The 22,269-nt window shown below is 46.6% G+C and overlaps 1 protein-coding gene across 3 annotated transcripts; it reads left to right on the top strand.

Moving 5' to 3' along the window:
• The first annotated feature begins 1,779 nt into the window (after nt 1-1,779).
• On the top strand, nt 1,780-22,120 carry KLHDC2 (kelch domain containing 2). 3 transcript variants are annotated; one of them, XM_035141221.3, is made up of 14 exons: nt 1,780-1,817; nt 4,937-5,148; nt 7,070-7,149; nt 11,322-11,439; nt 12,036-12,151; nt 13,284-13,365; nt 14,769-14,852; nt 15,182-15,262; nt 15,350-15,408; nt 15,802-15,911; nt 17,054-17,126; nt 19,127-19,214; nt 20,590-20,642; nt 21,718-22,120. In XM_035141221.3, exons 2-14 carry the CDS (start codon nt 4,957-4,959, stop codon nt 21,839-21,841), a joined length of 1,260 nt encoding a protein of 419 aa, XP_034997112.3. In that variant the 5' UTR covers nt 1,780-1,817; nt 4,937-4,956; the 3' UTR covers nt 21,842-22,120. The 3 variants fall into 3 exon arrangements, with proteins under 3 accessions (XP_034997112.3, XP_034997029.3, XP_088512256.1); XM_035141138.3 differs by having other exon boundaries at nt 1,780-1,937; XM_088656130.1 differs by lacking the exon at nt 1,780-1,817 and adding an exon at nt 2,325-2,388.
• Nucleotides 22,121-22,269: the final 149 nt, after the last annotated feature.

The raw sequence follows: 22,269 nt of genomic DNA, 5'->3' as shown, positions 1-22,269 counted from the left end.
TTTATGTTATACAATTATATAATCCTGTTTACCAATAGCAAACTTACAATTATTATGGGGCTGAAACTATATACCATGCAGACAAGCAGGGTGTCGGCAGTTATACGGTGACCCTGCAGTTTGCAGAAGTACCCACACCACCACCCTCAAAAAGCTTTAGGGAAGACGTCCCACAAACAGACCAGTGAGCATTGGGCATGTTCAGTGGCCATAGAAGACTGTTAGGGGACAGAGAAATGGAAAACTGGGGGGGGGGAGGGAAAGGAATGGAGCATTGCACACTGCAACAACAGTTTATTAATTTGGAAACAAATGAAAGAGGCTTCTTATTTATTAAATTTGTATACGACCCTTCATCTGAAGATCCCAATGTGGTTCACAACCCAACAGAAAAATACAAAATACGAACACAAAGTAGAAAATAGCAATACAAAAACAAATAGGGGTGCAGGTAAGTCAGGTAGACAGTGAATCTAGCAGTTGGAGTGGATGATTGAGAGCAGAAGAAAGGCTGTTTGTGTGTCCACTGAAAACTAAATCCACACACCCCAAGGAAAATAGAGGGAAGAGGATACTAGGCTGCACAATTTTAGTCACTTGAATACTCGAGCAGAAGGTTTAGAACAGGGGTAGGCAACCTAAGGACCGTGGGCCGGATGTGGCTCAATCGCCTTCTCAATCCGGCCCACGGACGGTCCGGGAATCAGCGTGTTTTTACATGAGTAGAATGTGCTTTTATTTAAAATGCATCTCTCGGTTATTTGTGGAGCATAGGAATTTGTTCATTATTTTTTTTCAAAATATAGTCCGTCCCACCACATGGTCTGAGGGATGGTGGACCGGCCCACAGCTGAAAAAGGTTGCTGACCCCTGGTTTAGAATGCGGGCCCCCTTCTTGGTGCCTGTGAGTCATCAACCCCTCATTAACTGACAGCCCTTTCACCTTCCAGCGTGGATGCGCAAGAAACCAAGGAATGGACAGCAGCACTCTGCAAAACAGCTTACATCTCTATCCTCTGTGTGCAGGCAGACGAGAATTGGTGTGAAGCACTGGGGTTAGGATGCAGGTTCAAATCCCGGGTGACCTGCTTGGGCAAGCCACTGGCTCTCAGGCATAACCTACCTCACAGGGTTGTTGGGAGGACAGCATGGAGAGGGTGAAGCAAAAATGGATTGGCTTCTCTCTCATCACCATTCTTCATTGGAGGTGTTTTTTTTAAAAAAAAAGCCGGATGGCCCCCAGTCAGGAAATCTTCACCTGCGATTCCTGCATTGCAGGGGGGTAGACTAGATTACCCTGGGGGGGACCCCTTTCAACTTTATAATTCTATGATTCCCTGAATAAGCAACACATCAGTCATGGATGCTTTCGTTGAGATTCCTGCATTGCAGGGGGGGTTTGACTAGATGACCCTTGTGTTCCCTTACCATTCTATGATTCTACCATTCTTTTCTTTTTTTCCTTCCCTGCCTCCCTCTGAGCAGGGAGAACACAACCCTCTCATCTGGAAACCGCCTTAAAGTCCCTGGGTAGAAATGAATATGTCATTCTAACGACCACAGCGACCCCTCTCAGCCCCCCCTGCAAGGTAGGCCATGGGGCAATCTGACGCTTCCTTCGCTCTGCACCCCTCTCTCGGGTGCCGTTCCCCTCCTTCCCTGCAGGGGGAGCAAGACCGGGGCGGACGCTCTGTCCACATCTCTCGCCGCCTCCTCCGTTGACGGCAGAGGGGGCGGAGCTTCCGCTGTTGCAGGAAGGCGGGCCGGATATCCGCCGGCACCGGCGGATGTTGACATTGTGAGCGGACCCTGCTAAGGTAAGTCGAGAGGGGAGAAGAGGGCGTCTTCCGTTGAGCCCGGCAGGGGAAGCAGGCGAAGGTTTCCTACCCCCCCCCCCGGCCTTCTTCAGTGGCTCCTTCCTCCTCCTGCAGAATAAGGTGACTGAATGGGCTGCACCACTGCAGGCTGGGGGGGTCTCTTTTTGGGGGGTTGTTGTCACCTTTTAGGAAGCTCCTCCCCCCCCCAGGAAAAGGAAAGCGGCTGGGGAAACCCAGCCAAATGGGCGGGGTATAAAGAATAATTATTATTATCAACCTGCATGCAGAAGACTAGCCCAGGCATAGGCGAACTCGGCCCTACAGATGTTTTGAGACTACAATTCCCATCACCCCTGACCACTAGTCCTGTTAACTAGGGATGATGAGAGTTGTAGTCCCAAAACATCTGGAGGGCCGAGTTTGCCTGTGCCTGGGCTAGCCATTCAGGGAGAAACTGTCATTTCACTTACTGCATTCCTATCCCATCCTTTTTACCTCCAAGGAGCTTGAAAGTGGAGGGCAGGCTTCTACACACACACCCCTCATTTCACCCCCAAGACAGCCCTGCGAGGTAGGGGAGCAATTGGTTCTTTATTTCATTTGCTTTCCGTATGTAGATCTCTGGGTGGTTCGCAGCATAAAGATACAAGATAAAAGCACAAAATGCATAACAACATCAACAACAAACCCCTTTTTCCCCAACCCTCACCCCGTATTGGGTATTGGTGGTGGGTGTTGTTGTGTATTTTGTGTTTTTATAACGTAAACTACTCTGCGGATCTTCCGGTGGAGGGCAGCATGTGAATTTAATAAATACGTAAGATAAATAGGCTGAGAAGGAGAGTGACTGGCCCACAAGGTCACCCAGTGAGTTCCGTGGCCGAGCGTGGAATTGGAGCCCATGTCCCCCAGGTCCTAGTCAGACACCCTCTCGGTTTCCTCTCCCCCCCCCAGTTCTAAATCCAGTTCGCCACAATTCCACATTTGGTCAGACTTGCGGGGTTGTTTGTTGATTGCCTTTATATTCCATCTTTACCTCTAAGGAACTCAAAGTGGGGTACGTGGTTCTCACCCCTCATTTAATCCCCACAACAACTCTGTGAGGTAGCGTAGGCTGAGTGGCAGCATTGGCTGACCCCCAAGATCACCCCAAGCGAACTTCATGTGGTCCAGTGGGGATTTGAACCCTGCTTTTCAGGTCCTGGTATGATACTCCAACCAGTACACCATGCTGCCTTTCCAGGGTTTCTAGCCCTGATCCCCACTGTGCTAGTTTTATATAGCAACCCCCCATTTTTTGTTTCAATGAATAATGTGTAGGGCAGCCTTCGAAAATGTGATTGCCCCATACTGGCTACAGCACAACCCATCCTACCCCTTGAAGGAATCTACCTCCTTACGTTGCTGCAAAGGGGTCTGAGCCATAGCTCAGTGGTACAGCACCTGCTTTAGCAGAAGGTCCCAGGTTCAGTCCCTAGCAGCTCCAGATACCTGCCTGAAAAGCCCAGAAAGATCCCGCAAGCCAGTGTAGGACATTATAATGAGTCAGGCTACTGGTCTGACACTTATATAAGGCAAATTCCTATGTGTCCATGTTGTTATGACTGGACCATTGAGTACAGATGCAAAGTGGTCATGAGGCAGTGGCATGTTTCCAGCCCAGATCCCTGATCAGGTGCAGAGGGAGCAGTTTGAAGAATGGGCTGGGGAGCCTTCCTGTCTTTCTGTGCCTTTAAATGCCAAACGCTTTGCAGCTGCTTAAGCTGTGATTTTGATCTTCTTTTTAGGCAAGCAAGGAATCCATTTAAACTGCCTTTAAACAGCCTTCAGCATTTCAGGCTCCAGGTACTGCGATCTAGCAGCTAAGCCTTGGGGTGTCCAAATGACTAGAAAAGGTAGCCAAGAGCCAATTCTTCTTTTCCGGCTGCCTGCTCCTCCTCCTGCTTCCCTGGCCAAGACCTTCAGGGCTGGCTTTTCCCAGAGAGCTCTTGAAGACATCCTTGAGATGCTGAGCTTGACTGTGGGCGAGACTACTGGGCCACGGAGCTTGTTTTTCCTGCTCCAGTTGGCTGAGTTAAGACCTTTATTTGCACTCAACATTGAGGTCATCTTCGGAGAGTGAGCTTGGAGAGAAATGGGTTGCTCTCGTACAGTTTTTCCGGACGCTTCCAGATTGTCAGTATGTTGTGGGACAGATTTGAGTGCATACCAGGAAGTTTGGATTTGCGCAATTAAATTGGATTAAAGCACTCTGTCGCCCTAGAGCAGGCATAGGCAAACGCCGGCCCTCCAGATGTTTGGGACTACAATTCCCATCATCCCTAGCTAACAGGACCAGTGGTCAGGGATGATGGGAATTGTAGTCCGAAACATCTGGAAGGCTGGAGTTTGCCTATGCCTGCCCTAGAATAACAATTCCAGTTTTTTGTGCTCTTTTTTTTTGTGAGGACGAAAATTACAGAGGAATGCACTGAAAAGTGAGGAATGAGTGAATGGTTAATGGAAAGATGTGTACACACTTCACAACCAAATTGGGATGAATGCTCAAGAAATGGGCTATCTGAAGGAGATCATAGTTTGTGAAAAGGCATCTCTCGCTTGGGGGCTTCCCTTTGAGGGATCTGGTTGCTCCCTTTGAAAACAGGATGCTGGACAAGGTGGGGCCCCTTGGACCTTACCCAGCAGCCAGGCTCTTATAGGACTGTGAGAAGCTGCTTTTTACTGGCACCTTCCACATGAAAAGAAAATGGCCTAATCCTGGAGTGCGAAGTATGCGCCTAGCTGGCTTTCCATTGTGGCTGGTGGAAAGGTCTGCATAATTTGGAAGCACCGTGCCTCTAAAAACCCACCGAGTGGCTAGGAAGTGACAAACTTGAAAGAACTCACCGAGCTAAAAACGGGCACCCCAGGGGACCAAGGTTCATCTGTGGACAATAGCCAAGAGGTGTTTCTCACAATAAGTGACCTCTGCCAACCCTAGGAGCCAGCCAAAAGAAAACGAAGAGTTTTTCAGAGACTGGCAGAAGTGTCTCTTGACCCTCACTGACTTCTTCTCCATCCTGTTTTGGCTAAGCACATTTTTTAAAGCTTCTGTTCCTCTTTGTCTTCCTTTCTTGAAGGAGACTCTCTTGTTAGAGGCATGGCAGATGACAATGAAGAGTTGCCGGTGGATGAGGATCTTCCGGAGGATGAAGATTTGCCAGTGGATGAAGAGATTGCCGGTCCAGCAGAGGACAGCTTGGAGCATCTCGAGAATGGCAGTCCTGCCGAACGGAGTGGCCACGTGGCTGTCAGCGACGGGCAGTGCATGTTCGTTTGGGGCGGGTATAAGGTGAGCAGCAAAAAGAATCCTTTATTTGGCAAAGGCAGGACAAGAAGAGGTGGGGCCCTTGCTCCCCCCCATCACAGAGGGCTGGAGAAGATGCACCCGGTTTAAAATTTGTGTGTGTGTGTGTTTGTGAGAGAGAAAGAGAGAGAGAGAGAGAGCAACAGGTTGCTGCTAACCGTGTTGTAATAATTTAATTTGATGCGTTGCCTTATATTTGAAGGTCTCAAGGGACGTTGTGGGATGTTTTGCCATTATTATTACAGTGGAACCTCAGTTTACGAACACCTCGGTTTATGAATTTTCAGTTTACAAACGCCGCGGACCCATCTGGAACGGATTAATTCACTTTCCATTACTTCCAATGGGAAAGTTCACTTCAGTTTATGAACGCTTCAGTTTATGAACAGACTTCTGGAACCAATTACACCCATGCTTCAGGTTAAATACGCTTCAGGTTGAGTACTCCGTGGACCCGTCTGGAATGGATTAATCCACTTTCCATTACTTTCAATGGGAAAGTTCGCTTCAGTTTATGAACGCTTCAGTTTAAGTACTCTGCGGACCGCCTGGAACGGATTAATCCACTTTCCATTACTTTCAATGGGAAAGTTCGCTTCAGTTTATGAACGCTTCAGTTTATGAACAGACTTCCGGAACCAATTGTGTTCATAAACCGAGGTACCACTGTACTTAATTTGTGCATTGTGTTATGCCCCAAAGCTCTCAAGGGGTGTATTAAGTACAGGAGGAGGAGGAGGAGGCGGATGATAGTGACAGGATGGATTTGGTTTAAATCAAATTGATTTAAATAACTAGTCAGCAAGACTTGATTTACATCATTTTTTGTTACAGAAAGACTCATTCTTGCTGGTATAATCTTAATATTTACAACCAGATGAAGGTTTCATTTTTGGAATTTTCAGAGGAGTTTTTACATATCAAAAAATACAGATTTGGTAATACTATTAGAAATACATTGACAGATAATTATGAAATTATTGTGAGATTTAATAAGTTAACTTTATATTTGGACAACGTTTCAGCTGTACTTTATTGGAAGGAGAAAAATAATCGTTTCCTTAATAACAATGTAAACAATTTATTTAAGCATATGTATCCATGTTTGTTAACTGATGTGGTTAAACAATTTATTTAAAAAATTAGATTGAGTTTTAGCACACATGAAAAACTTAAAACAAATCCTTATTTCCTGTCTTTGGACTATAATGTAACTTAAATAGAAAACTATCTTTAGAAAGATTTTTTTCCTCCAAAAGCATTTTATTTTAAAAATCCAATTTAAATTTTAAAAAAATCTGAATTAAATCCAAAAAATCCGATTTAAATTTTAAAAAATCTGAATTTTTTTATTTTTTTAAAAAATAATAATTGATTTTTATCTACCCTGAATAGTGATAATTTACTTGTACCTCACCCTTCTGAGCTCTTCTGCTGTTCTCCTTCCTTGGAGGTTTTTAAGCAGAGGTTGGATGGCCATCTGTCATGGATGGTTTAGCTGAGATTCCTGCATTGCAGGGGGTTGGACTAGTCACTAGAGGACCCTTGAGGGTCCCCTTCCAACTATGATTCTATGACATGGGGCTGGGGGTGGTCCTGGCTTAGTCAGGACCCTCTGTCTGTTGAAAAATGCTCCCTGTGGATTCATCAGAATGTCAGATTGGGGGAATAAAACAGAATATAAATAAATAAATAAATGGGTCTCACAGTCTTGCCCTGGAATATCCCACATATCTATACCCAAGTTGGGCATGATTCTCAAAATACATGTATTTGGGTGGAAATGGAGGGTGGGGTGTTCTTTAGACTATCAGCATAAAGAGAGAAACAGATGGTGCTTTTTAATTAATCGTTCCATTTAATAATGGGGGTGCTTCCCCCCGCCTTTCCTTCTTACCTGCTTCAGAATGCTCAGGTGAGAGGATTCTACGACTTTTACCTGCCCCGAGATGAAATCTGGATATACAACATGGAAACTGGAAGATGGTAAATTATATCTTGAGTGCCTCCTATCTCCCCCACACCCACCCCGAAAAATGCCTCTAACCATGATCACGTTTTGTTAGAGCAGTAGAACAGAGTTGGTGGTTTGTCAAAGCCATGGGTGGGTGGTATAAAACGTGTTGTGCTTTAGGGGGCAGCGGATCCACCTTCCCTCTGCTCCTGACAAGCTGTACCTGAAACTTTGGTTTTCAGGTTGGATTGTGCAAGACGAGGAGGAAAGCACCATGAAGCTTCAAAACAGAGAAGAGGACAGGCCCCAGTGCTTACCTATACAGTACTTTTATTTAGCTCCATGTGTTTTGGAGTACGATACTTCTTCAGGATATATATATATATATATATATATTGATCTTAAAGAATTTCTTGTGCTGGTGTTTTTTTTTTTTTTACATATTGATTTAATATTTTTCTGTGCTTTAAAAAAATTGTTTTGCTATTTTTTTGCCAGTTACCTTTGTTTATAGCTGCTGAAGGAGGAGGATTTTACTCCAAAACTTGTACCAATAAGTGAAATTTCTGTATCGGCAAGCTCTGCACCTGTCCTCCTCTTTGCTTTGGTCTTTCAGATTTGTTGTTTCCATAAAAGCAGCAGTGGCGGCGCTCGTATCTTCTATAGGCAGTTGGGGGTGAAGAAGTGCCGTTTGACTTTCAAAATGTTCGGAAACCAAAGCGCAGCTTCTGATTGGAAGCTGCGGAAGCCCCGTCGGACGTTCAGGTTCCAAAGAACGTTCGCAAACCAGAACACTCACTTCCGGGTTTGCACCGTTTGGGAGCCAAAACGTTCCACTTGCAACCGTACTTCCATGCCCTCCAGTTTTTTTGTTTGTTAGTTTTATTTTGCAACCCACCCGTTCAAGATGGCTCATGGCAGATAAGACAAAATGTGCATTGAAAGAAGTGAGTCTTCTGATCCGCTTTGCTGAAAGCAAGATGGGGAGAGTTGCCTTCCTGTTGGATTTCTTGAAATTCACAGGAGTTTTCAGTACCATCACCCCTGATGAATCCTCCTAGTCAGGATGTCTTGAGTTGAGGTACTGCCTAGAGATGGTTCCTCTCCTTACTTAGACGGCGGATTCCAGGAGGTGCTGCCAGTGGATTTCCACTGGATTTTATGCTTGGGGATCCCTCTGTTTTATAACACGTGTATGAATCCATTGAGAATGGTCATACGGCGCTTCGGATTGAAGTGCCATCAGTTCGGGGAGGTGATGAGAGCTGTGAATCGGCATGTCAGTACCACACTGTTGTTGTTGTTGTTGTTTAGTCGTTTAGTCGTGTCCGACTCTTCGTGACCCCATGGACCATAGCACGCCAGGCACTCCTGTCTCGCACTGCCTCCCGCAGTTTGGTCAAACTCATGTTCGTAGCTTCGAGAACACTGTCCAACCATCTTGTCCTCTGTCGTCCCCTTCTCCTAGTGCCCTCAATCTTTCCCAACATCAGGGTCTTTTCCAAGGATTCTTCTCTTCTCATGAGGTGGCCAAAGTATTGGAGCCTCAGCTTCACGATCTGTCCTTCCAGGGAGCACTCAGGGCTGATTTCCTTAAGAATGGATAGGTTTGATCTTCTTGCAGTCCATGGGACTCTCAAGAGTCTCCTCCAGCACCATAATTCAAAAGCATCAATTCTTCGGCGATCAGCCTTCTTTATGGTCCAACTCTCACTTCCATACATCACTACTGGGAAAACCATAGCTTTAACTATACGGACCTTTGTCGGCAAGGTGATGTCTCTGCTTTTTAAGATGCTGTCTAGGTTTGTCATTGCTTTTCTCCCAAGAAGCAGGCGTCTTTTAATTTCGTGACTGCTGTCACCATCTGCAGTGATCAAGGAGCCCAAGAAAGTAAAATCTCTCACTGCCTCCATTTCTTCCCCTTCTATTTGCCAGGAGGTGATTGGACCAGTGGCCATGATCTTGGTTTTTTTGATGTTGAGCTTCAGACCATATTTTGCGCTCTCCTCTTTCACCCTCATTAAAAGGTTCTTTAATTCCTCCTCGCTTTCTGCCATCAAGGTTGTGTCATCTGCATATCTGAGGTTGTTGATATTTCTTCCAGCAATCTTAATTCCGGTTTGGGATTCATCTAGTCCAGCCTTTCGCATGATGAATTCTGCATATAAGTTAAATAAGCAGGGAGACAATATACAACCTTGTCGTACTCCTTTCCCAATTTTGAACCAATCAGTTGTTCCATATCCAGTTCTAACTGTAGCTTCTTGTCCCACATAGAGATTTCTCAGGAGACAGATGAGGTGATCAGGCACTCCCATTTCTTTAAGAACTTGCCATAGTTTGCTGTGGTCGACACAGTCAAAGGCTTTTGCATAGTCAATGAAGCAGAAGTAGACGTTTTTCTGGAACTCTCTAGCTTTCTCCATAATCCAGCGCATGTTTGCTATTTGGTCTCTGGTTCCTCTGCCCCTTCGAAATCCAGCTTGCACTTCTGGGAGTTCTCGGTCCACATACTGCCTAAGCCTGCCTTGTAGAATTTTAAGCATAACCTTGCTAGCGTGTGAAATGAGCGCAATTGTGCGGTAGTTGGAGCATTCTTTGGCACTGCCCTTCTTTGGAATCGGGATGTAGACTGATCTTCTCCAATCCTCTGGCCATTGCTGAGTTTTCCAAACTTGCTGGCATATTGGGTGTAGCACCTTAACAGCATCATCTTTTAAAATTTTAAACAGTTCAGCTGGAATATCATCACTTCCACTGGCCTTGTTATTAGCAATGCTTTCTAAGGCCCATTTGACTTCACTCTCCAAGATGTCTGGCTCAAGGCCAGCAACCACACTACCTGAGGTGTACGAGACCTCCATATCTTTCTGGTATAATTCCTCTGTGTATTCTTGCCACCTCTTCTTGATGTCTTCTGCTTCTGTTAGGTCCTTACCACTTTTGTCCTTGATTATGGTAATCTTTGTACGAAATGTTCCTTTCATATCTCCAATTTTCTTGAACAGATCTCTGGTTTTCCCCATTCTATTGTTTTCCTCTATTTCTTTGCATTGCTCATTTAAGAAGACCCTCTTGTCTCTCCTTGCTGTTTTTTGGAAATCTGCATTCAGTTTCCTGTATCTTTCCCTATCTCCCTTGCATTTTGCTTGCCTCCTCTCCTCCGCTATTTGTAAGGCCTCGTTGGACAGCCATTTTGCTTTCTTGCATTTCCTTTTCCTTGGGATGGTTTTCATTGCTGCCTCCTGTATAATGTTACGAGCCTCCATCCATAGTTCTTCAGGCACTCTGTCCACCAAATCTAAATCCTTAAACCTGTTCCTCACTTCCACTGTGTATTCATAAGGGATTTGATTCAGATTGTATCTTACTGGCCCAGTGGTTTTTCCTACTTTCTTCAGTTTAAGCTGGAATTTTGCTATAAGAAGCTGATGATCTGAGTTACAGTCAGCTCCAGGTCTTGTTTTTGCTGACTGTATAGAGCTTCTCCATCTTTGGCTGCAGAGAATATAATCAATCTGATTTCGATGCTGTCCATTTGGTGATATCCATGTGTAGAGTCGTCTCTTGTGTTGTTGGAATAGAGTGTTTGTGATGACCAGCTTGTTCTCTTGACAGAACTCTATTAGCCTTTGCCCTGCTTCATTTTGAACTCCAAGGCCAAACTTGCCAGTTGTTCCTTTTATCTCTTGATTCCCTACTTTAGCATTCCAGTCCCCTGTAATGAGAAGAACATCCTTCTTTGGTGTCATTTCTAGAAGGTGTTGTAGGTCTTCATAGAATTGGTCAATTTCATTTTCTTCAGCACCGGTAGTTGGTGCATAAACTTGGATTACTGTGATGTTAAAAGGTCTGCCTTGGATTCGTATCGAGATCATTCTGTCATTTTTGAGATTGCATCCCATTACAGCTTTTGCCACTCTTTTGTTGACTATGAGGGCCACTCCATTTCTGCTACAGGATTCTTGCCCACAGTAGTAGATATGATAGTCATCCGAACTGAATTCGCCCATTCCCTTCCATTTTAGTTCACTGATGCCCAGGATGTCGATATTTATTCTTGTCATCTCATTTTTGACCACATCCAGCTTACCTCCACTCATGTACCACACTAAGTTATACCAAAAGCTATAAATGACAGAGCATGAGAAAGGACAGCTTCCTTGTTAAACCAGAGGTCTTTCTGCCCCTGCCTTGCCAGGACAAAGCACAGAACGGCTGGAGATGTGCCACCTTCGATGTCAGGGAGCTGTGCCGTCTGTATGGACAGAGTCTTGTACCTGTTTGGAGGGCACCACGCACGTGGCAACACAAACAAGGTCAGTCCTTGAATTTCCCGGGATGGGGTGGGGCTCGTCCCCTTTTTTTGCCTTCGTTTTGGAGCTGGAAAACTACAGTATCCAAAACCCCCATGTTGCCTGACAGGCCAAATTAAGATCTTAAAGGTAAAGGACCCCTGGACGGCTAAGACCAGTCAAAGGCAACTATGGGGTTGCAGCACTCATCTTAATTGCAGGCCAAGGGAGCCGGCATTTGTCCCCAGGCAGCTTTCCAGTTAATGTGGCCAGCAGGACTAAACCGCTTCTGGTGCATGGAGGATCTTGACGAGTGCCAGAGTGCGCGGAAATGCCATTTATCTTCCCGCCGCAGCGGCACCTATTTATCTCCTTGCACTGCCGTGCTTTTGAACTGCTAGGTTGGCAGGAGCTGGGACAGAGCAACAGGAGCTCACCCCGTCGCAGGGATTTGAACTGCCGACCTTCCGATCGGCAAGCCCAAGAGGCTCAGTGGTTTAGACCACAGCGCCACCTACGTCCCTAAGATCTTTAAATCGACACAGAGCAATCCAAATAACCAGGATCCTTTTGGGCCAATGAGCTACCCGTTCATAATCCGTCCTTTTATTTTCTTGCAGTTCTACATGCTTAATTCCAGGTCAAGCGACAAAGTGTTGCAGTGGGTCAGGGTGGAGTGCCAAGGTACCCCTCCATCATCAAAAGACAAACTCGGTGTTTGGGTTTATAGAAACAAGTAAGTGTGTCGGCATGAACCAGAGCCTGACTGTTTCGGGGTCCCTTCTCTTTCCTGGAAATGATTGTGTGCTCTGCAGCCTCATTTGACTCAAAAAATAGTGGGAAGAACTGGCTTTCTCCACTGTGTATCTCTTACCCATTCATTACTGCAATAGTACTCTTTGTATTTAATTTGTAATGTAATTTGGCCTAATTGAATCATATTGGTTTCGTGTAAGCAGCCTATAGCTTTTATATAAAAGTAGGCAGCATATGAATGTAATAAATGCATTTCCTTGATGTTCCATGACATCCTAAACATTCTCGGTAGTGGCACCCACCCTGTGGAACGCCCTCCCACCAGAGGTCAAAGAGAACAACAATTACCAGACCTTTAGAAGGCATCTCAAGGCAGCCCTGTTTAGGGAAGCTTTTAATGTTTGATGGATTTCTGTGTTTTAATATTTTGTTGGAAGCCGCCCAGAGTTGCTGGGAGAACCTGGCCAGATGGGCGGGGTATAAATAATATATTATTATTATTATTATTATTATTATTATTATTATTATTATTATTAGCCTTCGGCCAAATAACATAACAGGCTTGTGACCATGCAGAGTTAATAGTAAATTTCAGAGTTAAGTTAACAACAGCAAGAGGGGGCAGGGAAACAAGCAAAGAAACTTTTCTGGCTAAAATAGCAGCACAACTGGATGCCTCTTCCCTACCCACCCCCGGGGAGAAAAAAGTTTTGTTGACTTTATGTTTTTTTCTGAAATAGCAACAGCAAATCACGTCAGAGCTAACACTGCCAAGGTCCTGCTCTTGTCCTGTGGCACTTCTAACTGCCTTTGCGAACGATTCTTTGCGAATAGATTTTAGCTGCAGTATATAAAGGCAGGAGAAGCAGGTTACGGGTCCTCAGTTTCATTTAAATGAATCTACCTTTGGCCACCTGGTGCCCCCCAGACATGCTGGCTCAGCTTACGAAAGGCTGAAATGAATAATGGAACCTTTTCTCAGATATTCTGGGCTTCTACTCTTTAAGTGGTGCTTTCTTGTAAGTGGAAAACCATTGCCGCATGTTGCCTGGTCACTCTAATGATAGTTTATCCTTTTGTTTTTCTGCCTTCCCTTCCCTTCTGTTGAACAGGCTTATCTTTTTTGGTGGCTATGGGTATTACCCTGAAGGGGAGCAGATCGGAAGGTTTGAGTTTGATGAAACCTCTTTTTGGGTAAGTCTCCTGCTTTCTGTGTGCTGGAATCTCTTCTAGCTCAGGAGTGGCTCATTTACTAATTCATGCTCTTGTAGCCTCCCAAATAGATTACTGCAATCTGCTCTTTGGGGGCCTAAGGCATAGGCAACCTCGGCCCTCCAGATGTTTTGGGACTACAATTCCCATCATCCCTGACCACTGGTCCTGTTAGCTAGGGATCATGGGAGTTGTAGTCCCAAGAGATCTGGAGGGCCGAGGTTGCCTATGCCCTGGCCTAAATTAGGCCTTAAAGTCATTCTGGAAGCTGCAGATTGCTCAAGATGCTGCCGCTTGGCTGTTGGCCTGAAAGCTCTGCAGTGGCTGCAGGTGATCAAAACCCCTAAGTGAATTAGGACCCAAGGAAACTCTCTCTCTCCCTGCCCCCTGCCATCCAACCTTTTTGCATTATGATCCACAGAGAATGCCCTGCTTGTAGTCACATCTGTTGGACAGTGACACAAGACAGGGCCTTCTCGGTGGTGGCATCTCACCTGTGATTTCTATATAAAAGGATGTCATATAGAGGAGGGAGAAAGGTTGTTTTCTGCTGCTCCAGAGAAGCGGACATAGAGCAATGGATTCAAAGTACAAGAAAGAAGATTCCACCTAAACATTAGAAAGAACTTCCTGACAGTAAGAGCTGTTCGGCAGTGGAATTTGCTACCAAGGAGTGTGGTGGAGTCTCCTTCTTTGGAGGTCTTTAAGCAGAGGCTTGACAGGCATATGTCAAGAATGCTTTGATGGTGTTTCCTGCTCGGCAGGGGGTTGGACTGGATGGCCCTTGTGGTCTCTTCCAACTCTATGATTCTATGATTCTAACTCCCTCCCAGGTGACATCTGCTTGGCTCCCTCAGTACAAACATTCAAGCAAAGGCTAAAGGCATGTATATTTGCCCAGGCCTTTGGGTCCATAAGTGGAATTTATTCTAGATAGTTGCCACTGCTTATTTGATTCTGATTGTGGGGTTTTATTTTACAGTATTGGGTTTATCATTCTGTTGTTGCTGTTTTTATCTTGTTTCTTGTTCTTGTTGTGAGCTGCACTGTGCTTCCTGATTGAGGGCGAGATATTAAAGCGTTAAATAAATAATACCAAAAATCAGGGAGATGGCACATAAGAGGCCCCCAGAACAACTGTGGCTTTCAGCTCCACCGCCTCAAAATAGCTGGCCGTATTTACCTGCTCTGTGGCCCTGCTTCTCCTGGGCAGTGGAGGCTGAAACCCACAGCTGTTCTAGAAGCCTCTTGCACACATCACAGGAGGAACAGTGGCCGTGGGGAGTCAGCGCTCCGCTCCACAAATTTTTCTGTCCTAGTTTGCAAATGTCGAAACTGCTGTATGGAATGAGATTTCATCCATTGTCCCTGTCCTTGTCTAAAAGAATTCAGGTGTTCCTCGCGGGTGGAACGATCACGTTCACGTTCTGGACACAGAAACGTTTACGTGGAACCAGCCTGTAACCAAGGTAAAGTAGTGGACTTCCAAAATATGGCAATCGTACGTTTTAAAAAAATTATTATCCGGTAAAGGTAAAGGGACCCCTGACCATTAGGTCCAGTCGTGACCAACTCTGGGGTTGTGCGCTCATCTCACATTATTGGCCGAGGGAGCTGGCACCCATATTTGTTAATATCAGCTGGTTCATTTCCACTCCCTGTCAGATCCTAAGAAATATGACCAGCAACAGCCAGTTCCTCAAAAGTGGCCAGTGGCAGGAGACGGCAAGATTTCATAGAGTCCAAAGCAGGTAGTCTCTCACCTGTCCCCCTCCTCTTCTTCTTCTTCCCTCTGCAGGGTAAATCGCCGTCGCCCCGAGCAGCCCACGCTTGTGCCACGGTTGGAAACAGAGGCTACGTCTTTGGAGGAAGATACCGAGTGAGTGCGAGAGCAGAGTGGGGACACGGCTGCCTTTCCGGAGTGCAGGTTTCACTAAACTCGTCCATCTCTCCCTCTTTCCCTCAGGAGTCCAGGATGAACGATCTCTATTCCCTCAATCTGGACATGTGGGAGTGGCATGAAATGTACGTAGGCTTCTGTCTCCCCTTGTCGGCGCAGGGAAGCTGCTCCCGACCAGGTGCTCTCCAAATGTTTTGGACTACAACTCCCATCAGTCCCAGCGAGCACTATTTGGAGCCGGTGGGAATCGCATCTGGAGAGCACCGGGACTCGTTTGCTATGATTACTTTATCGCGATTTATTGGCCTGCCCTTCACCCTGAGGTCCCAGGGCAAGTTACAACAACTCAAACAGTTCTGTACAATTTAAAATTACTGAAATAAGGTGGGGCCTAAATTTGTTTATTATTGATTTGTTTATAGAAGGATTTATATCCCGCTGGTTGCTTATAGTAAGATCAGACACTCAATCCCTGGCTGCTGTTTTGACCCCCTGCCAATTGTGTTCCCCCAACACAGAATCACGCAAGGCATCTGCCCCGTTGGCCGATCCTGGCATTCTTTAACCCCGGTCTCGTCTGATCATCTCTTCCTCTTTGGCGGGTTCACCACCGACAAGCAGCCTCTCAGTAAGTAAATCCCAAGAGAGCTAAAAAATAGCCTTCAGTTTAGGTAGAAGAGCCTTTCCACAGAATTGGCTGGTGCTGGGTTTATTTGAGCCTTCATGTGATGATCCCAGAAGATCCTTGCAGGGGCTGCAGTTCAGGACCCGGCCAGCGCGTCAGTGTCACCTGGGGTCTGGGCTCTGCTGCGGTTTGTTCCCCACCCCTCTCAAAAACACGGGTTAGAGCTAAAGTGGCTAAAAGGGTCACAAAACACAATAATTGGCTGGTAGGAAGTTGGGCTGATTGATATGGATCTCAAATAATATATATCAAGGGTGGGCACATTGTAGGATGGGATCGATTGGTAGATCTCCAAGCGGTTTGCTGTAGATCAGCATAATTGGTTTTGGACCTTTGAGAAGGTCTCTGTTCAGTCCTGCCCAGCTTCAGAGGTCTGTGTTGGAATCCACACTTCTTTCTTGACATATTTTATTTTATCAGATTTCTTACCCGCCCTTGACCACAAGGACTTGAGGTAGTACTTGGATATGATGATTTCCCAGTATATTGGCTTGTGGCCTTCAGTTGGCAACAAACTCCACCTCCTGAGCCACCCTCTGGCTTCAGCTGGTGAGCCTTCAACTTCTAGCAAGAAAACCAAAGTAGATCTGATAACTCTGAAGTCTTTCCTCCTTCCCTCTCACCCTCCCACCACCACCCCCACCTAGTACATCTGGTTTAAATTTGGCATCCTGAGAATCTTGGCTATCACTTTCCATTTATAAAAAAAACAACCCTCCAAGTTTCTAGACCTCATGTTTGTAAAGAAAATTTGGAAACATCTCTGTGCCTTCCCACCATCACCACCAATGTTCCACGTGGACCTGTTTCATTGCACACTCCCCCCCCAAAAAAGTACAATGAATTATTGGAGTTAAATGATTGTATGCAAAAATAATTAATTTAACCACAGTTTAGGAGTTGGGGTGTGTTCTGATCCCCACGTTTCCTATTTGCCTCTTGAGCCACTCACAGTAGTTGTGGGAAATGACGGTTTCAAGTGACCACCTGCGAGTTCAAATTCTGGATCATGTCGCCAAGGACAGCTGCTTTTGCTAACACTCAAAGCGCGCTCCCAATGAAAGCCTCCCTTCTGTTCTCTGCAGGTGATGCCTGGATCTATTGCATTAGTAAAAATGAGTGGATACAATTTGAGCACAATTATTCGGAGAAACCCCGGTAAGGAGTCCCACGCGCAGTAACAAACACTACTCTGAACCCTCCATAAAGCTCACCTCTCCTGGTCGTTGCTTTGCTTGTACTGATGGCCCTCTTTGGCTTCTACCTTCATGGCTGTTTAGATCTTGGGCAGCCTTTTGGCTCTTGCGTTTTTTTGAACTTGGCAAGATTGGCTTTAGGGGTTGGAGGGCAGAGAAACCACTCCATCATCTTGCATTTGACAGGGACAAATTCTGGATGAGAATATTGTCAAGACAGCTGCAACAATGCTGTCTGCAGCAGAAGTGTAGCGTCCAGATCAAGGGAAGTCTTAGTGCCCCTCTATTCTGCTGCCTTGGTCCGACCCCACCTGGAGTCCTGTTCTGGGCGCCACAGTTTAAAAAGGATATCGAGAAGCTGTAGTGTGTGCAGCCTCAAGATGATAAAGGGCCTGGAAACCAAGCCTTGCGAGTAACAGGAGGGAGTTTGGGATGCTTAGCCTGAATTAGAGAAGATTGAGAAGTTGGATATGGGACCCAGGTGGCGCTGTGGTTAAACCACTGAGCCTAGGGCTTGCTGATCAGAAGGTCGGCGGTTCGGATCCCTGTGACGGCGTGAGCTCCCGTTGCTTGGTCCCAGCTCCTGCCCACCTAGCAGTTCGAAAGCACGTCAAAATGCAAGTAGATAAATAGGAACCGCTACAGCGGGAAGGTAAACGGCGTTTCCATGCGCTGCTCTGGTTTGCCAGAAGCAGCTTTGTCATGCTGGCCACATGACCTGGAAGCTATACACCGGCTCCCTCGGCCAATAATGCGAGATGAGCGCGCAACCCCAGAGTCGGTCACAACTGGACCTAATGGTCAGGGGTCCCTTTACCTGAGAAGATGGATAGCTGTTGGTCAGGGCTTCTTTTGCTGTGATTCCTGCGCTGCAGAGGATGGAATTAGTTGACCCTCTGGGGCCCCTTCCAACTCTACAATTCCCCCTTTGCATAATGGGCAGAGTGTCTAGGCCAGACTCTTCAGCTCCAGTAAACCCAGGCCAGCCTCCATTTGGCTGGCCTGCAAGCGGCTTCAAATGTCATTAGTTCTGTTGTTAGCATCCCAGAGAAGCCAAGCGTAGCCACTTAGGTTTGTGCTCTTATTCTGCTTTTGAAAGCAATTTGCCATTCTTGAATCTTGCCGCACATTTGGGCAAAGGGGCCCCCATATGGCTCATCCGGCAGCCTCGGGGTAAGAAACAAAGGAGTGTCTTGCAACAGGCCCTACCTCAAAGGAGTGGAGGGCGGATAAACCCTCTTGTCCAATCGCTGGCTTCTCTAGGCCAGTGGTTCCCAACAGGTGGTCCGGGGACCCCCAGGGGTCTGCGAGCTATGCCAGAGGGGTCCGCAAGATGCTATTAGAATAAAAAATATATTAAATATATTTCGTATGATAACAGATTTTTTGTTTTGGCCGCTTCCTGCATGAGCAGAGTCTAGCGCAAAACTAGAATTAGATAGAGGCAGTAGTTCTGCTGTATGCCGTTAGGTGGCGCTTTACAAACACTACTGTTTTGCAAAGAGGCAGCGCACACATTCTACTAACGCTCACCTCCCCAAGATGCTTTGCGCGCGTCGGCTTCATTTGTGCGCTACTGTGCAGGTACCCTGTCTTCTCCATTCCCCTCCCTCCTCCCTGGACTCTTATAAAAAGACTCTTAATTTGGCTCTCACTTTTTAATTTTAGGATTAGGAATTAATGGGGGTCCTTGTCACAATAGCGGCTCGATGAGGGGTCCTCGAGAAAATTTTGTTGGGAACCCCTGCTCTAGGCCACAAACAAGGCAGTTTAAAAGTGACACAAAATGTTCCAAAACTCAAGGAAATGGATAATCATAACAACAAAAATAGGGGAGATGAAAGCCATACGCAGCAGCAGGCTTCCCTTGAGTCGCAGCCAAAGCTTTCTGCTGAATTTCCCTCCTGCCTGACCCCACCTCGGCCTTTTGTGTTCTCAGCTCTTTGTGTGATCTGCTTACAGGCTCTGGCACACGGCGTGCGCGAGCGACGAGGGAGAGGTTATTGTCTTTGGGGGCTGTGCCAACAATCTGCTTGCCCACCACAAAGCCGTGAGTCCTTGTTGTTGTTCTTCTTCCCAGGGCACATGGACACCGAGTCACTGCTCCCTTTTGTAAAGCCCAAAGGCTGCCTGCTCCGTCATTGTTTGCGGGCAGAATTCCTGGCTTCACACACACACACACCTCTGGCCCACTGCAAAGCAGTTCCGCCTGGGTAGAGGCACCCCCTCCCACACACCTTTCAGTGCTGTGATTGCCAGCCAGTGGGGCAGAAGCAGCAGTGGGCATGACAATTATTTCTGGTTTTGGCCATGGCAAAACGTTGGGGTTTGGATTTCCCAGCAAGACCCACCGGATCAGCTGTTTGACAGTGGGACAGTCTCCCTTGCGAGGTTGTGGACTTTCCTTCCTTGGAGGCTGTTAAGCAGAGGTTGGATGGCCATCTGTCATGGATGCTTTAGCTGAGATTATTGCATTGCAGGGGGTTGGACTAGATGAGCCTTGGGTACCTTCCGATTCTATGAGGATGGGTCTCGACCTGCTCTAACATGGCTGCTACCTCCTGGGCAGTTCCTCTGACCCCAGTCCAAGTCTGTGCAGAAGTGTGGGGGGGAGGGGAGAGCATTTTTCAGCCCAGGGGCCACATTCCCTTGGGGCAAGACTTCTGGGGGCCGGGGCCTGGCACACAACTCTCCATCTGGGCTAGCAAAAGGCATTACCATGGGTCAAAGGAATGCTCTAGCCAGGTGAAATCACTAGAGGAAGGAGCAAAGGGCCAATGAGGTATGTCTGAGCGTGCAGTCTCTGTAGAGTCCTGAGGGCCCGTTGTTGTTAATTAAATTTCTGTATGTCCCTTCATCCAAGGATCACAGGGCGGTTTACAGTATAAAAGCACAACATTACAAGGCATCATGACAAATAAAAACAATATCCCCCTTACACACTCAGTTTAAAAGGCCATTAAGTTGTTTAATTAACCAAAGGCCTGAGCAAAGAGGAATGTGTTTGCCCAGCACCTAAAGATATGCAACGGAGGCACCCGTTAAGGAAGCTTGGAGGGCAGGATTCGACTCCTGAGGTTCCCCATTCCTTGCAAATTCTGCCCTCGTGGTTCTCCCTGGCGACGGATTTCAAATATCCTGAAGTGGAAGTGGTATATCTCCTCAGAGGGCAAACGTTACTCACACGCTTGGGGACCTTCCACCCCATCTGCCATTTTATCCTCAGAACCACCTGGGGAGTTAGGTTGGGCTGAGAAACTTCAGGGCTGAGCAAGGATTCGAACCCAGCTCTCTCTGGTCCAGGGCCAGCAATGTAGTCTCTACAGCACCACACGGACCCTTTTGAATCGGGCTGGAAGTCAAAGGTGCTTTTTCAGTCATGAGATTTGTACAAGCTGCTCTTTCTCTCTTTTTTTCCTTTTCAGGCACATAGTAATGAGATTCTTGTATTTTCTCTTCAACCAAAATCCCTCGTAAGGTATATATTAAAGTGTGTGTGTGGGGGGGGGGAACCCACTAATTGCTTGTGGATTCTTGCAGTTACGGTTGGATATGCAACATGAGAAAGTGGGGGCTTTCATATGGTATGTGACGGGCTCAAGTCTCTTCCCGAGAAAAATAGGAGCAGAATTATTCTCGGAGTCAGGGAAAGAGGTTTCCTTTCTAGGAATGGGTGACCATCTGCCAACAAGATTTCGCCCCATTTGCAAGCTCTTGGCAGGTGTTTTTCCTTTCAACCTGCCAGTTGGGATAAAGATAGCTGCACCTGTTGAATTTCTGCCTGCCTAAAAAAAATATGTCTCCCAAGAAAGGAATTAAAAGTCTCCCCCCCGCCCCCAACTGTGCAGGGCCCATCCAGCCTGGTTCTGCTGTCTTATCTGGTAGTTGGACAGCCTGAATTATTACTCAGAAAAGCTGGGAAGCAAATCTATTGCTGGGGAGGGTTCTGCTTATAGAGCACAGCCCCCTCTCCATCTGCCCACATAAACCCCTAAGCAGACATTCCCAGGCGGCCAGCTGAGACTCATCGAAAGGTCTGGGGCTGGTTGTGGGAAGTTTAGCAAAGAGAATTAACCAATAGAAAAGCAAGGGAGGGCAGACCCACTTGTATTGTTGGATAGGATAACACAGTGGGTCCCAAAGTGGGCACTAAGAGGCAGGGTGTTAATGACTATCAGACTTTGAAAAGCTAGTATCATTAAATCAAATTTGTCAGTTTTGTTGCATCAAATTCAATAGTTTTAATTGGATTTTCAATAAATGTGCAATTACTTGTTGTAGTTTAGCATTGTACCGTGTTAACCTTCATTGGTGGGTTGTGCAAACAATGCTTTTTGTAGAGTATGGGGCGCTGGGGGTGCATTAATGGAAACCGAGGGGGACAGCAGCCCCCCAAATTTGGGAACCCCTGCTCTAGGAGAACCCTAGAAAGCCCAGTGGAGATGTACCCCATGTTCTGTTGGCCATTGGGACTTGGTGGAGGACGGGGGAAGAGAGGAGCCTGGCGCAAATTCTCAGCCCCCTTTTTCTCCCCTCTCTTTCCCTTCCCACAGGCTGTGCCTGGAAGCCATCATGTGCTTCAAGGAGCTCCTGGCCAGCTCCTGGCACTGCCTTCCCAAGCACCTTCTCCACAGCCTCAACCAGCGCTTTGGGAGTAACAACACGTCTGGCTCCTAGGAGGACGGCAATGAAGCAGTTCCACTGCCGCCAGGCCCTTGGCTGGCTGTGCTGCACATGAACGAGCCCTTCTTATATAAAGAGATGTAATAATTTGAACCATCCTGGTTTGGCAAAGTGTGTGTGACATTTGTATAGGTTAATCCAATCCCCCCTACGCTGCGTTGTAGGTAACGGCTTCTCTGCTTTGCCCTTTCTTTTTTGTTTGCATGTGAATGGCTTAGAGAGAGAACCTATTTTTGTGTAAAAATTTGTTTGCAATAAATGTATTTAATGCAAGGCGAGAGGACGTCACTGCTTCACCTGCCCTCCAGAACGATTCCTAAGAAGGGCTTCCCGCCGGCTTAAAAGCAGTGGGGCTGCAGCCCTTGAAAGAAAACAGATTAGCAGTGGAACTGAACCCTCTGTATTGTTAGTGTTGCCTTTAA

Source organism: Zootoca vivipara, chromosome 1 (genome assembly GCF_965207765.1).
Source record: "Zootoca vivipara chromosome 1, rZooViv2.hap1.1, whole genome shotgun sequence".
Classification (NCBI taxonomy): domain Eukaryota; kingdom Metazoa; phylum Chordata; class Lepidosauria; order Squamata; family Lacertidae; genus Zootoca; species Zootoca vivipara.
This window is presented reverse-complemented; position numbering and strand designations above follow the sequence as displayed.